Genomic DNA, 17067 nt, shown 5'->3' with positions numbered 1-17067 from the left:
AGGAAGGTAAACGTAACAGGGGGCGGCAGAAAATTAGGCGGGTGAATAATATTGCCACCTGGTGTCCCCATGTTCTTGCTACGCCTGGAAGAAGAGGACACTGAAGTTGGCTCGCGTGCTGTGCGCGGAACTTTGTCTGCTGGTACACCCTCCCACTTTTTTAACCTGAACGCACGAGCGTTGACCGCCGAGGCGATGGGCGCCGTACGGCGGAACACAGCGGCGAAATGTGCGAGAATACGCGCGTGCGCGCAATGAGCACTCCGGTGCAGCTGTCCTCTGCCAGGCTGTTACGGGGGAACCGGATCCAACCCCACCTGCTTTTTTGTGCGTTATCGCATTTCTTTCTGCTTTCTACATGCCGCTGGGAAAAGATTAGAAAAGGCCACGTGGTACCGCTTGCTTTCCTGTATGAGAGGAAGGTGTGAATTGATAAGCGAAGTAAGCGAAATGAATTGATAAGAATTTGCCACGGGAAGGTTCTACGTGATCCATAGCAAAAAGAAACAAAATGCTGATACGCATGTAGTTTATCAGCGGGCGTATATCGCATTCCATCCAGCGCTACCTCCTGACCGCTTATTTAACTTCTTGGAAGCGTTCAAAAAAAAGATGATGATGACGATAACGGTGCTCAAAAGGAGCAGGGGTGAGGTCCCGTTCCCAGAACAACCTCGCAAAGGACAGCTGCACCGAAGTGCTCATTGCGCGCATGCGCGTATTCTCGCTCATTTCGCCGCTGTGCTCCGTCATACGGCGCTTATCGACTCAACGGTCGACGCTCGTGCATTCAGGTTAAAAAGTGGGCGGGTGTACAGTTTCGTCCCGTCGTCTTAGTCACGTCTAGCCCTGTTGTCCGTGACATATTTTGGCATCGGTGCAGGGTATCGATCCCAGTATATGTCCCGCAATCTTCCACACGCCCAGGATTCAGGTCCTGTGTGAATCGAGATTCCTGTTCACCGCGCTAGCCGGAGGAACCTAGGCCTACCATCTGAGCACGGGCCGTTGGAATTCACCACCGCAGCCACCCCTGGACCTGTCATGCAAGCTCTAACGTATTACACTCTACAAAATCCGCGACTGCCTAAGGCTTTCCACGGCTGTCAGACGGAAGACGTCGAAGACTGGCTCGCCCAGTTTGAACGGGTCGCCGCATTTAATCAGTGAGAAGACGCCGCGAAGCTCAGGAACGTCTTCTTTAGCCTGGAAGATGGCGCTCGTACTTGGTAGGAGAATCGCAAAGGCGCCCTAACATCGTGGCGCGAGTTCTGCAGCTGCATCCTGGACACCTACACCAGCCCGGATCGCCGAGAACGAGCGGAAAGGGCTTTACGCTCTCGCATACAGACGCAGAACGAGACAATAACCATGTACGTGGAGGACATGACCAGGCGGTTTTGACAATCTGACCCGGCCATGCCCGAAGAGAAACAGGTGCGCCATCTCATGCATGGCGTTAAGGAACAACTGTTCGCTAGGCTCGTGCGCAATCCGCCGAGCACAGTTGCCGAGTTTCTTTCGGAGGAAATCACGATGGAAAGGATGCTCCAGCAGCGGTCTACGACCTACGACAGGCCGGCACTCGCCGTGTCGCTCACGGAGCTGCATTCGGCCTTCGGGGCTAGTTCGGATCTTCTTCGCGACATCATCCGTTCCATTTTGCGTGAAGAGCTCCAGACGCTTTTCGGTGCTCCCCAGCAGACGGTCGGCTCTGCCACTAGTATTGTCCGAGAAGAGCTCCAGCAAGCATTTCGACCTTCGGTACCATCTGCTAACCCGCCATCCTTTTCCACCAAGTCCTGTCGGCCAACGTATGCGGACATCTTGCGTTGTCCCCCGACTCATTCCACACAATTACTGCCACCCGACCAAGGCTCACTGTATTCAGCCCACCCTGAGCCGTACATCGACTACCACCGACCACCCCAGCGAAAGGCACCCCTGTGGCGTGCCCCATCGGTAGCGCCTGTACTTCCACTGCGGAGACCCTGGTCACCTGTATCGACAGTGCCCATATCGACAACTGGGACTGAAAGGTTTCCCCATCGACATGGTCGCCCTTCTTTAGGCGTACGACCCCAAGATTTTGAGGACTACGTAGCCCAGCAGCGCATCCCGCCAAATTTTCGACGACAGTCACGATCTCCGTCTCCACGCCGACCATCCTCGCAGCCCAGCTCCTCCTGGATGGTGCAGCGACGGTTGACTGGTGCGCGTCGGGAAAACTAAAGACAGCGACCTCCGGGGGCGAGGCCGCTTCAAATCGACGCGACGAAGACCCCCCGACAATGCGACCTCTGAGCGACCGCGGCTTCACGGCCCCGGCGACAGTTCGTACGCGTGAAGATAGACTCTCGCTGGATCTACCCGTAGTCCTCGACGGCTATAAGGTTAGCGCATTGGTAGACACTGGTGCTGAGTTTTCGATTTTGAGCGGGAAGCTAGCGGCGCTTCTAAAAAAAGTAATGACGCTATGGTTTGGCACGCAGATTCGAACCGCTGGCGGGCATGTCGTAATTCCGAGCGGTCAGTGCACGGCGAGAGTCCAAATTCGCAACTCCACGTTTGTTGTCAGCTGCCTTGTGATACTTGACTGCTCCCGCGACGGTATCCTTGGTGCCGATTTTCTCCCGAAATATGGGGCTATTATCGATCTCCGGAAGCGTACCGTGACCTTTTCGACCGTGAAATCTGATGATACTGACACCGCAGACCGCCAAAGCCGCACCTATTTTCGAATTTCTGCCGAGAGCGTTTCTATTCCGCCACGTTCCAGTGTTTCTGTGACTCTTAACAACGATGAACTACGTGACGGAACGGCGGTCGCTGAGGGCAACCAGTCCCGTTTGCCCACCCATGGCATCACCTTGGCGCGAAGTCTCATCCATCTCCGTAACGGCCGATCTGAGCTCCTGATGACTAACTTCACGAACGAACCCCGCCATCTTTTCCGCGCTACCTTAATCGCATTCGCCGACGCCTTAGCGGACGTTTCTGAATGTTTTACGTTCGGAGAAGTTGAAAATGTGCGCCCATCACTTGATCATCTCGATATTAGTACAGATCTCTCGGAAACACACCAGCGTGACCTGCGTTCTCTCCTTCTAGAATACAGTGCTTGTTTCGCGACGTCATCGAAAGTTCTGCAAACGCCTCTTGTGAAGCACCGTATAATTACTCCGGACGATGCCCGCCCTATACGCCAGCAGCCGTACCGTATCTCAACGACGGAAAGTGAAGCAATTCAGACACAGGTGCAGGAGATGCTTCGTGATGGTGTCATCCAACCCTGCAACAGTCCGTGGTCGTCCCCTGTCGTGCTGGTGAAGAAAAAGGATGGCACCCTTCGCTTCTGTCTTGATTATCGAAAGTTGAACAACATCACTTAAAAAGACGTCTACCCGCTGCCTCGCATCGACGATTCGCTCGACAAGCTTCGTCGCGCTCAGTACTTCACCATTGACTTGAAGAGCGGGTACTGGCAGATTGCGGTCGATGAGCGGGACCGCGAAAAAACAACTTTTGTCACCCCAGCGCCGGCTACTTTTCAACGCATGATGGACACCGTTCTCGCCGGCCTCAAATGACAAATCTGTTTTGTTTATCTCGTCGACGTTTTCGTGTTCTCTGAAACATTTGGAGATCTCCTGGAACGCCTTCGTGCAGTATTCGATGCCCTCCGGTCAGCTGACTTGACGCTCAAGCCCGAGAAGTGCCACTTTGGCTACAAAGAGTTGAAGTTTCTCGGTCATCTTGTGAGTGCCGCAGGCTTTAGGCCAGACCCCGACAAAACTGCCACTGTCGGCAAATTTCCCGTTCCTGCCGCGAAGAGGAGTTTAAAACGTTTCCTGGGTTTGTGTGCGTACTACCGCCGCTTCATCGCCGACTTTTCCAAGCCGCACCCCTGACCCGCCTCACGCGGGATGATACACAGTTCGTGTCGGCCGCCGGGCAACAGGAGGCCTTTGCGGAGCTACGCAGAGGACTGCAAACTACCCCTGTTCTTGCGCACTTAGGTGAAGACGCTGCCACCGAAGTCCGCACCGACGCCAGCAACATTGGCCTTGGCGCTGTACTCGTTCAACACCAAGCTGGCGTGGAAAGTATCGTTGCATATGCCAGCCGCACGCTCTCCCACGCTGAAACAAATTATTCCACTAAGGAAAAGGAATGCCTCGCGGTTGTGTGGACAACTATGAAATTTAGGCCTTAGCTCTATGGCCGCGCGTGTTAAGTCGTTACTAACCACCATTCCTTGTGCTGGCTGGCCAATCTCCGCGACCCATCGGGGCTCCTTTGTGGAGCCTTCGCCTCCAAGAATTTGTTTCCGCCGTTGTGCACAAATCTGGTCAGAAGCACCAAGATGCTGACGCGCTCTCGCAGGCACCCCTCGGATTTGTCGATAACGTCACGGATGACAGAGGTTTTCTTGGACTAGTGAATGCCTCAAACATAACGACCCGACAGCGAGCTGACCTAGACCTTCGTCCTGTCATTGACCATCTGGAGGGTCGCGCTGCTGACGTCCCCCGCCAGTTTGGAAGGCACCTGTCTGCATTCTGTCTTCAGAATGGCGTTTTATTCAAGAGAAACTCCAGCACTGATGATCGAGCGCACCTCCTTGTCATGCTGGCCGACCTTCGCGTCGGTATCCTTTTTGTTTGCCACGATGAGTCCATCTCCGGCCACTTGGGCTTTGCACGAAGACTCGCTCGAGTTCGTCAAGCCTATTATTGGCCTAAAATTTCTGACGCCGTCAATCGCTAGGTCAGAGGCTGCCGCGAGTGTCAACGTCGAAAGGTGCCTCCTCTCAAGCCCGCGGGTTTGCTCCAACCTAATATTCCACCTCGGACGCCGTTTGACCCAGTCGGCATCGACCTACTGGGTCCATTTTCGCTGTCATCGATGGGTAACAAATGGATTATAGTCGCGACCGACTATCTCATACCTTATGCGGAAACCAAGGCAGTGCAGCGGGGCACATCAATTGAGACCGATCAATTCTTTATGCAGCAAATCGTGTTACGTCATGGCGCACCGTCCCTAGTCGTAACCGATCAAGTCACCGCGTTTACGGCACAGCTCATGCACGACGTACTCGAACTTAGTCATACCAGCCACCGAAATACTACTGCATATCACCCGCAGACGAATGGCCTCACAGAGAGACTCAACAAATCCATCGCCGACATGATCGCAATGTACATAGAATCGCAGCACCAAAACTGGGATGAAATTCTCCCCTACATCACATATGCCTACAGCACGGCCACCCAAGGGACTACGCGTTTTACACCATTTCGCCTAGTCTACGGACGTGACATTCAGACGATGTTGGATGCCATGCTTCCGAGCTGCACAGATGATCATCCACTCACGCCAGACGCCGAGCAGTTTGCTCAGCGCGCTGAGGAAGCACGTCAACTTGCCCGCATTGACATTCAGCAACAGCGGGGCACGGATGCACGCCGCTACAACCTCCGTCATCGACACATCGCATGCTATCCTGGAGAGAAAGTTTGGGCGTGGACCCCGGTGCGTCGGCCCGGCTTGTGTGATAAACTAATTTCCCGTTACTTCGGACCTTACGAAGTTCTGCGCCGAGTCACGGAAGTGACATACGAAGTTCTTCCAGCGGGTACTGTACAGCCCTCGCGTCGGCAGCCCGAGGTCGTGCACGTTGTCCGCATGAAGCCCTATTTATCGCGGTAGTGAGCTATGCGCTTGTTTTGTTGTCGCGTAAGACACCTTACCCCGCCTCCGTTATCTATTCTGTCCATGTGCTGATCTTTGTTTTCGCTTACATTGGCCATCGCTCGCACTCCGTCTCCCTTATTTCTTTTGGGAGACGGAGTGCGAGCGATGGCCAATGTAAGCGAAAACAAAGATCAGCACATGGACAGAATAGATAACGGAGGCGGGGTAAGGTGTCCTACGCGACAAATTTCTTTTGCCCCGCCGGGGTGGCGCAGTGGTTACGGTGCTCGACTACTGTTCCCAAGGATGCGGGATCGAATCCCGGCCTCGGCGGCCGCTTTTCGATGGAGGCGAAAAGCAAGGCGCCCGTGTGCTGTGCGATGTCAGTGCACGTTAAAGAACCCCAGGTGGTCGAAATTTCCGGAGTCCTCCACTACGGCGTCTCTCATAGCCTGAGTCGCTTTGGGACGTTAAACCCCACAAACCAACCAACCAACCCTTATTTCTTTTTTTAAGAGGGGGATTAATGCCACCTGGTGTCTCCATGTTCTTGCTGCGCCTGGAAGAAGACGACACTGAAGTTGGCTCGCATGATGTGCGCGAACCTTTGCCTGCTGGTACAGCTTCGTCCCATCGTCTTAGTCACGTCTGGCCCTGTGACTAAGTCGATGAATATTAAGACGACTAAGACGACAAATATAAGACGAATATTAAGAAATTTGCAATGCTCAAGTGCATGCAGCTATCACAGGACAGGGTTAATTGTAGGAAAATGGGAGAAGCTTCCACCCAGCAGTGGGTATAGCCCCGCTGATGATGACGACTATCCATCGCAGAGCACGCGGACGCCTTTTCATTACACGTTTCTGGGGAGATGAAACGAAAATGCATAGGTATGTTCTGTCGCGATAGGTGCTGACATAATCCCCACCGCCACGTATTGCGGTTGGATTCATTATCGTATTTGCCGGAGAACCGGATTATATAACTGTCTCAATCCTTTGGCCGCAACGCGATGTTATACCTGCGCGTCATCATCATCATCATCAGCCTGATTATACCCACTGCAGGGCGAAGGCCTCTCCCATATTTCTCCACTTAACCCGGTTCTGTGCTAGCTGCATCCACTTGACCCCTGCGAACTTCTCAATCTCATCCGCCCATCTAACTTTCTGCCGCCCCTGCTACGCTTTCCTTCCCTTGAAATCCAGTTTGTTACCCACAGCGACCATCGGTTATCCTCTCTTCGCACTACATGTCCTGCCCATGTCCATTTCTTCTTAATTTCCACTAGAATGTCGGTAACTTGAGTTATTTCTCTGACCCACTCTGCACGCTTTCTATCTCTTAATGTTACCCCTACCATTTTTCGTTCCATAGCCCTCTGGGTTGTCCTCAACTTAAGTAGAACTCTCTTGGTTAGCCTCTACGTTTCAGCCCCATAGGTGAGTACAGGCAAGATGCAACTGTTGTATACTTTCCTCTTGAGCGATACCGGTAAGCTGCTAGTCATAATCTGCGAGTGCTTGCCAAATGCGCTCCATCCCAATCTTATTCTTCTTGTTATTTCCTTTTCGTGGTCCGGATCTGCGGTTACTACCTGTCCTAAGTAGACATATTCGCCTACTACTTCCAGTATTTCGCTACCTAATGTAAACTCCTGTTCCTTCCCGAGGCTGTTGAACATTACCTTAGTCTTCTGCATATTGATTTTCAAGCCTACCTTTCTACTTTTTCTGTCTAGGTCATCAATAATTATTTGCAGTTCATCCTCCGAGTTGCTTAGCAAGGCAATGTCATCAGCAAATCGCAGATTACTAAGGTATTCTCCATCTACCCTTATCCCTAACTGCGCGTCATGGCTGTCTGCAAAGTTGGGCAATATACCTTCTTCTAGAACCACGTTTAGCATCTTGAATGGCATATTTAGTCGTACAATTTACAAGCATGGCATGATATCATGGCTGCTCGCAAATATAGTTTTATGTGCTCAATAAATTCTGCCAACTTTTTCGTTTGCGGCATAGAAAAACGAAGGAAGAATACATTTGTCGAGGGGTGTTGAAATCATCCTGTCTCCAGAAAATGCTTTCTCAACGCTAACTTGCATAGATGGCACAAGAAAGACTACTGTAACTAGTGAATACATTTCCGGGCTCCGCAACTTCTCCTCCAAAAATTTCAAAGCACTCCAGTTTTTGCTTGTTCCGGGCACCATTTTAAATCCGTAGAACAGGCTCTGTGCTTCTTGAACTTTGAGAGAACTGCAGCTGCCTCCGATTATTTACAAGCGGTCTTCTCTTTTCATAGGAAACCCTTCCCGCTCAGCTTGTAAGCCCTTAGCAGCCGATTCTACTGCCTCCTGTAGCGATACTTGGTCGCCACCGGCGGTACTACAAAGCCGATTCGATGTGGTCGCCAAATGCTTGTTTTTGCCGTACCCCACTCCTCACTGATCAATGTATTGCGGTATCCAGGTCCTCACGCTGCAGTTCACCGGCTGCCCAGTAACAGACATTCCCTCTTCCTCTTTTTTCCCTTAGAGCCTAGTTGCAGGTTTCTTCGGTGCGTTCGACCTCATCCCTGCTTTTCAAGGTGTTTTTCCTCAATCTCCCTCGTCACCTCGCAAACCGAAGACCAGGCTACTCATTAGTTACGTTTCCTCTCAATAGTGTACTTCCAGATTTCAGTGCCACTTTTTAGGCGGTCTTAGGAATCCCGATCAGTGATGGTGGATGAAGCGATGAAACGCATTCTTTTTTTCGACATAGTAGTTTTACAGGCCGAAACTATAACACACCAAAACAGCTTGTGAATTATTATTCCTACCAGTCACTCCACTCAGTTCCTTGCTCAACCCGGCATACTTATTTGAATATCGGAGCTACATTCCTGGCATAGTTTAGCTTGCCTAGGGAAGTACCACAAGTCAGTAGGGACAAAAATAAGAAAAATGGGAAATCGATTTATCCGCCGGGGTGGTGCAGTGGTAAGACGCCCGACTACTGTTCGGAGTTCCCGGGTTCGAACCCGACCACGGCGGCTGCGTTTCGATGGAGGCGAAACGAAGTGGCGTCCGTGTGCTGTGCGATGTCCGCGCACGTTAAAGATCTCCAGGTGGTCGAAATTACTCCGTGGCCCTCCACTACTGCTCCCCTTTATCTCTTTCCACTTTCACTCCCACCTTCATCCCTTCCCTTAAGGCGTGGTTCAGGTGTCCACAGAGCAAGTGTGACAGATACTGCGCCTCTCCTTTCCTGTGAACCAATAATTATTATTATTATTATTATTATTATTATTATTATTATTATTATTATTATTATTATTATTATTATTATTATTATTATTATTATTATTCATCTTTGATCTAAATGCAGATACAACTCAAGAACAGACCGCTAAATTGCTGTCCAAGGCGGCCACTTCACCGTCAGCGTCGGCTTATAATTCTGAATTCTCGGTCAACTAAACTGCATCTGCCGGCATATCATCGCATACGGCTGTTATGCACGTGCCTGTCACTCATTGGGACCTCGACAAATGATGGAAAAATGCCATGACTTGCTTAGCATTTCTTTAACAGATTCTTCATTTCGTATTGAGTTGTACATGGCTATATATTTATTTATCTAAATATATAGCCAAACTACGAGTTATCTGATCTGATTTCACTGCCAAGGAAGGATCTCGAATGTAACTTATTTCATGAGCGGGCCCATTGAGCAGTGCAGCGTCCACCCGTATTTTGGGATGAAACGAAAAACATTGACGCCAGAGACTAGTATTGGCAGTACATATTCCTTTGTTCTTGTAGTATTTTTTGCAAGGCACGATTTTCCAACATTGTTTTGATGTTTGTGGTGTGGAAATAAGCGAAGAGAGCGCCTGAAAATCAACGTTAAAATAAAAATAATGAAGGTAAATCGCGAGCAAAAGTAGGTCGGAACTGTAGCGCGAACCGTTTCGGAATAGTTCCTCTGATTTATTCCGGCTCTGGTTCACTTCCAAGATGGTGGAACAAAATCGGGTTCGGTTTCGCCCCTAGTTCCGGACGAAAATTCGGAATTGGCTTCCGGTTCGGCATCGATTCCGGTTCGGCACCCTGATATATATGTATCCATCGCAAAGCCGTATACGCCAAAACAAAGAAGTATGAGTGTTTGAGAACTATGCATTTGTGCCACATTGTATGCTTTTCCAGAATATGGGTGCCATCGATATGTGGCTACTGCTACCAGAGCTAATATAACAAGCCATGAAACTGCCTTAGGTCCCGTGTATCGAGAAACGGAGGTCCTAATAGCTCCAAATCTGGGTGTTTACACATAATGACGGCCCCTGCGCTCGTAAAGGTGAACTGATCTAAATTGGGAACTTCCAGATTGGTGATAAGGACACAGCCACTTAAAAAAATTAATTGAAAATATTTAGTACCAAAAACTGTTAGATGTATCGGCTGCGAAGATAATTAAGAGGAAAACAAAGAAAAAATTTTTCAGACGGCAATGACGGCAATGGAATAAATATTTTATTGGCTACATCTGGATGGCACCACGGCTAATAAGAACACGAAGCGAGCGTAATAAAATCCGTCACATGTTATTCCGGAGTTTCCCAACTGTTATGCTCAGAAAACTCTGCCGGTGCCAGGCCGACCTTGGAGCCTACCATAATTTGGTGTTCCGCAATAGAACCCCGCATTCATTAACCGGTCACATTGCTTGAATGCGCATGCAGTAGGTTTCCTTTGGCGCAATTTTGTGTTGGCTCGTGGCGTGTAAGCTAATCTCTTAGTGTTACTCATTCAGAGAGCTGACTTCAGCAGTGTGTATGCTACGCAGCGTTAATATACGAATTTTACAGATTACGATCCCAGCCATTCAGCGGACATGTTCAAGATCTCCGTTGGCCACTGTCTCCTCATAGCGCCAATCATGACAAGCCTGCAGGTAATCCCCAGAGGGTGATTAGGAATAAGCTCTGGGCTGTGGTAAATAATTAACGACCGAGGTAAGACAAATCGACGAATGCATTGGTGCTAGCAAGTCATCCGTTATATGTTTTGGAAGGGTCTTCATGTACACCATATAGTGTACACGCAATATATCGTGTCAAAAATTATCACTAAGCGCTAACTTTCAGTAAATGAACTGCTTTAATTATGCGCCATGTCTTCTACAAAAGTGCGCCGAAAAGCACGCTGCGCCAAATGAAGAGTAGCATCACCCTCATGTCACACGCACACCAGCGGGGCGGTTTAAGTTGACTGTCGATATCTAGTAAATAAGCAATACAGATGAAGCAGCTCACGCCAATAAAATGCACACGAATGTTGCGTTTGCAGTTGACGTTTCATTACCGCATATTCATTCTAGATCATTTTGCATTATGTCTTGAGAACGTTGCGCCAGCAAACTACTTTCGCCCAACATCATTGTAGATTTATTTCCATTATGTCTTTACCGGGAAAACATATAGAGGTAGTACTTAATATTATCAATCCAAGACAATAATACGGCTGAAAAGAAAAGGTGGGTGACAGGGAGGGTAAGCTCAGTCACAATACGGCTGCTGTTGGTGATGCTCATGAGTAATCGCTCCTTTACAATAACTGTACTCCGCCTCGGGAGATTCCCCTGAACATTTGACCTGAAATGCAGCTACCGTCCAATCACTCTGGTTATAAATATTCCATGTGATTCCTGCGTACCTTCCCTTTTCCAGATATTCTCTGATATGGGAGAGACGAAGCGATTGCGCAAGCAATTTCTCCTCACCGGCTTCCTAGAGCTCCTGCTGATCGATGAGCTTGGCGCGAGCCACGACCTCGAGGACAGCACGCGTCCAATCCACATTATCACGCCCCCCGACGCAGATAGGCGGGGGAGTCAGCTCAGCATTCGCCTAGCTGCTGCCTACGATTCCGCTTCCGTAGTTCAACAGCTGCTTCGTCGGGGCGTCTCGGTAAGTTTTCTTGGACAGGTAAAAATGGTGCCAAAGTGTGCCCTTCTGTACTGATTTCCGGGGTACCGCCTTTTGCATCGCTGAAGCGCCGGAATGGGTGTCCTCAGTAATGATAGCAATTTTTCTTTTTATATCTTGCCCGCTTCTCAGACTCTCTTTACATCAAGGACATCATCAGTGTAGGAGTCTTCGGTAGGTGAAAATGGGGTGAAGTCGGGAGAAAGAAATGAGAATAGGTGTCTGGGTGTGGCGAATTTGAAACGCGTTCCCAACTGCAGAAGGGGAACGCTAGAGCACGCGGGTTTGAACGAGATAACTGATATATCAGAGAACACAAGGTAAATATAAAGAGCCAATAAGAAATAAAACTCGACGCAAAAAAACACACTCAACAAGCACACAACAGTACAGAATAAAGCAGAGTTCACTAGATCATTAGTGTCCCACGTGAAGCGGGAGGGCGGACGTAGGTACTGAGACGCGGCGCTGCCGTTGCATCGACAAAAGCTTCGAAAGAGAGCCAGGTGGTGGTAGGAGCTTAGAGAAGCACAGGTAGATGCCGGTGGAGTTCCGTTAGCAGCCCCTGGAAGTTGGCATCAGCAGAAGCATAGCCAGGTGTTAGTAGAATCAATTCAGGCGTTGCAAGGCAGCCTTTCGGTAGCATCGAGTGACAGTCCGTTGTCTGTAACTTCCATACTGGAATTACTTTACTGTGATCCGTGCCAAGGGTTGGCAGTTCTTCCGAGTCAATCTCTGATTACGACGAAAATGATGCCTGCACGATCTCTTAGGACGCACGCTCGTGCTATCTCTTAAGCCTACTGATATGGAATAGCTTTTTAGTGTGGCCCAAATGAATCCAATAATTCAAGTCCTTTTTACGAGCGATGAAGGAAGCTTTTCGCTTCATTAGAAGTCTGTTATATACACTCGGCAAAGGAAAGTGGGCTCGATCCCTAACCTTTAACTACGGCTTCCAAACTTTGACTTGCCGCTCCCACAGTGTTATCGAGGCATATTGCTAGATCGAGAACGCATCCACATGTCGTCATCCGGCCTTCTCTCGTATCTTCTCTTGTCCAGAACTATCTGGGGACTACCAGCAATCCTTGCACGGATCTTCACAAAATTCACAAATATGGAAATCCCTGGAAGGAAGGAAGGAAAAACTTTAGCCCTATATTACTTGGCGGTTTTTGGCACGTCTTCAGAGATGTCTGCTTGTTGAATCCACAAGCGTCTTCTCTCGTCCACTTCTGCACAATGGTCGGTTGCCCTCAGTCCAGGGCTCCGCTGGCTACTGCCGCCCGTTGGGCTCGCTGTACCAAACCTTGGTGGTCTTCGCAGCGGTCGCTGGACAGCAGAGTCTCCCAATGCTCCGCACTCAGGTTTCAAATTTTGGGAGGCCCGCCCGATGTGCCGAGTGCTCAGTGACCTAAGACATTTGCGGGTGGGCCTCAAACAAACTACTGTATACTGTACCATAGTGTATATCTTTCTTTTATTTTGACCTACCCTTTTCTTTCTCCCTATTGCTCACCTCTTTGATTTCCTCTACCTTTTCCTCGCTTTCCCTTTATCTCCGCCGCCCCAGTTCAGGTGCTTCAGATATCAGACAGCAGATACCGGGGCTGGCAAACATCTTTTCTTTCCTTTTGTATATACAATAAATAACCACTACCACCACCACCACATCTATGTTTTGACAGGCCCATGTGATGTGATATAGTGTTGGTTTTTCATCACACCACGGACATCTGTCCGCATATATGGTAGGGTGCAATTTGTTTTGTATGTGTACGTTTGGGTATGAACCCGTCTGTAATTGTCTCCATATGTCTCTCTGGTAAGAGAACTGTGCGGTGGGGGATATGGCATTCTTCTTCCTCTATAGTGTTCTAGTATGGCCGAGTATGCCTTTGGTGCTTGCAGATGTTACGCGGACTCGTCGGATGCTCGGAATGTAGTTTATGCTCGAGCTATCCTGTCGGCCTCTTGGCTCCCTACCACCCCCATGTGCGCCGGTACCCGCATAATTTTGTGTCTGTTCTTGTTTTCTTCGTGGTTTTTAATTCTGTCGCTCACTTCGAGGAGTATACAGAGCGAGTGACGACCAAAATTCGACAGGCTGTTTGAGAGCCCGTGAGTAGCGTTAGCGACCGCCCAGTTCTATAGTCCTCGCCATCGCTAGAGCAACGGCTAGTTCCTCGGCCTCTGCTACTGTGCAGTGTCGGATAGAGGCACTGGTCACTTCGCGTAGAGACGAACCGACCACCGGGGTCACTGCAATATTGCTGTGTCCTGCTCTCGAGGACGCGTCTGCATACACGGTCGTGTCTTAAGGAGCGTATGTTTTTTTTAATAAAATCGGCCCTTGCTTCTCTTCTACCTTGGTGGAGATTAAAGTCCATGTTTCTCGGGATTGGAGCTACCTTGAGGGGCTTGCGAAGTTCGTCGGGGATCGTTGCCGTCCTCGCTATTTCTCGCATCTGCTCACAGTATCCAAGTCTCTGTAAGAGCGCTCTTCCAGTCGTTGTCTGCAGCAGCCTGAGTTTTTGCGACTCAACCTGCGCCTGACGTAGTTCTTCGAATGTGTTTTGCAATCCAAGCGCCATGAGCTTTTCTGTAGACGTGTTGTGCGGTAATCGGAGCGCCATCGTATACGCTTTGCGTAGCAGGGCGTCCGCTTGTTGTATTTCACTCGTGTTGAGGCACTGGTAGGGCAGGCTGTACATAATTCGGCGCACTACCAGGTTTCTAACTAGTTTTAGTTTGTCCTCTTCGCGCATGTCATGCCGCCTGTTGGTGATAAGGGTGATCATGCGTGTCACTTGTAGCATTGTTGTTTTGAGCATGGTAAAAGTGTGACTACTGCGTTGATTCGATTGAACCTGCAAACCTAATATTGTCACGTCTCGGTAGAACGCCAAGGAGGGCCTTGCGATAGATCGTTTGAATGGTCGACCAGAACGAGTCTTGCGTTCAAGCTTCTTTCTTTTCCAGCCTCGCGCTTGTCGTCTCAGATGTCATCTTTTGCGTCGTCTTCTATGCGTCATTTGCCCCCCTTCTCAGGAAGCATCGTCTCGAAGAGGTCAGTCCGAGTTGTACGGTTTCATACGCACAATGTGAACGACGTCTGCTTGTTGCTGGCGTCGCTTTGATGTCGACACCTCGTCTGGCACTACCTCATAAGTGACGTCGGTTAAACGTCGCTGAACAACATAGGGCCCGAAGTATCGCCGCAATAGAACCAAGTCTTTGTTTCGAAGCTGCCCGTTCATATTATCACAGATTTGGCCCCATGGCTTTTCCTGCAGGTCTATAGTGTACGCTTCGATATGGCGCTCGAGTTGCGCTATACGCTTGCGTAGATTTCTGTTGTGTCTTTGTCTCTTCCAACGTTTTAGTAGGCTGGCATGCGCTTCCCACATGTGGAGGAGTGGTGTCATGCTTTTGAGAGCGAGAGTTTCAAATTATTAAGTCTTGTATCCACCAGTTATCGAACCTCCATTCCTTAGATCCCCAGCGCACCGCTCTACGAACTTCGCCACGCACCGGATCGTGCAACGCTCTTCATACTTCCCCTTGTCTACCGTGAAGATAATAGCGGGATTCCGCGGGTGATAGATACTGCGCCATTCCTTTCCTGTAGCAAGACGGTGAACTTTGGTTTGGTTTTGGTTTTGTGGGGTTTAACGTCCCAAAGCGACTCAGGCTATGAGAGACGCCGTAGTGGAGGACTCCGGAAATTTCGACCACCTGGGGTTCTTTAACGTGCACTGACATCGAACAGCACACGGGCGCCTTGCTTTTCGCCTCCACCGAAAAGAGGCCGCCGTGGCCGGGATTCGATCCCGCGTCCTTGGGAACAGTAGTCGAGCGCCGTAACCACTGCGCCACCCCGGCCGTGATGCGTTCAATGAAATTCTGCTTGTGTTCGACAAGGGGCGCGCAAAGTACCGTCACGAAAGATCGTGACGTCACCAGGCGACTCATGCATATACGAAGCTGACCCCGCCGGGCATTCAATCCACGCGTCCATGCGGCGGCTTTATTTGCCGCTTCCTCTAACGCCGCACCACACACAAAACAGCAGACCCAGATGTCTAGGAGCCTCTTCGTTTCCATGGAAGCGAAACGAAGAGGCGTCCGTGTGCTGTGCGATGTCAGCGCACGTTAAAGATCCCCAGGTGGTCGAAATTACTCCGTAGCCCTCCACTTAGGCTCTTTTTTTCTCTCTGTCCACTTTCAGTCCCACCTTCCTCTCTTCCCTTACGGCGCGCTTGAGGTGTCCACCGAATGAAATGTGACAGATACTGCCCATTTCCCTTCCTGTGAACCAATTTATATTAGTAGTAATACAGCCGGCATCATCAGCGTTTGAAATTGAGTTACAGGATATAGCCCCGCCGGGATGGTGCAATGGTAAGACTCCCGACTACTGTGCCGAAGTACCCGGGTTCGAACCCGACCGCGGCGGCTGCGTTATGATGCAGGCGAAACGAAGAGGTGTCCGTTTGCTGTGCGATGTCAGGTGGTGATGGAAAACATTTATATAGGATGTCAGCGCGTGTTAAAGATCCTCAGGTGGTCGAAATTACTCCGTAGCTCTCTACTACGGCTCCTGTTTCTCCCTTTCCACTTTGACTCCCACCTTCCTTCCTTCCCTTACGGCGTGGTTCAGGTGTCACAGAAAGAAAATGAGACAGTTACCGCGCTTTTCCCTTCGTATAAATCAATCAATCAGTTTTTTATTTGCAAGTGCAGAATACGGTCATTATTTTTTTTCCTGTTTCAGTGTGACGTCATCGTGGAATCCCTCATCCGCTTCGCACCAGTTGCTCCGTACAACTCGTTCGAAGACGTCTACAGATGCGTGCAAGCACTGAAAGAGTGCCTCTCCGAGCTATCGTCTTTGAACGGAGCGATCTGCCGCAATGGCCACTAGCAGCAACTCTGAGAGCTTGGTCCACAATCGACGAAATGTGTGGTCTATTGAATGGGACTCTCATTAAATTTTTAGTTACACCAAATAAAATGTGGACAGATGTGAGAGGCAGCTGTTTTAGATGAAACCGAACACATGGTGCAATCGAAGTTCCAAGAAAATAAAAGTGTATAATATGCCATACATTACTGTTCAGTAAGAAAACGTAAATATCTGGACCAGCAAACAAAGTTGCGACGATTTAGAACCATTCTGTGATTATGCCTCTTAGCTATACAGCACGCGCACTTCTGAACTGACACGTTTTACGTCCTCAGAAAATGCGCGGACTAATATGGGCTGTGATTACAAAACTACGAGGCAGTCGCTTATTTCTTCGCAAAAATTACTCTTTTCAGTGTATGGGAACAGCGTTCACAGCAGGACTTTCGCGGTAGTGTCAGAACTTATTAAGG

At 49.6% G+C, this 17067-nt stretch overlaps 1 protein-coding gene across 1 annotated transcript in view; it reads left to right on the top strand.

Annotated features, from left to right (window-relative positions):
* LOC146177680 (kynureninase-like) overlaps window positions 1-16704 on the top strand; it is a 92249-nt gene extending 75545 nt beyond the window's left edge. The window contains exons 10-12 of the mRNA XM_084581173.1: window positions 10564-10649; window positions 11425-11664; window positions 16463-16704. Of these exons, the coding sequence (XP_084437299.1) occupies window positions 10564-10649; window positions 11425-11664; window positions 16463-16612 (476 nt within the window). The 3' untranslated portion in view covers window positions 16613-16704. The remainder of the gene's footprint in view (window positions 1-10563; window positions 10650-11424; window positions 11665-16462) is intronic.
* Window positions 16705-17067: the final 363 nt, after the last annotated feature.

Source organism: Amblyomma maculatum, chromosome 10, assembly GCF_055883805.1.
Source record: "Amblyomma maculatum isolate TAMU_Amacu chromosome 10, ASM5588380v1, whole genome shotgun sequence".
Classification (NCBI taxonomy): domain Eukaryota; kingdom Metazoa; phylum Arthropoda; class Arachnida; order Ixodida; family Ixodidae; genus Amblyomma; species Amblyomma maculatum.
This window is presented reverse-complemented; position numbering and strand designations above follow the sequence as displayed.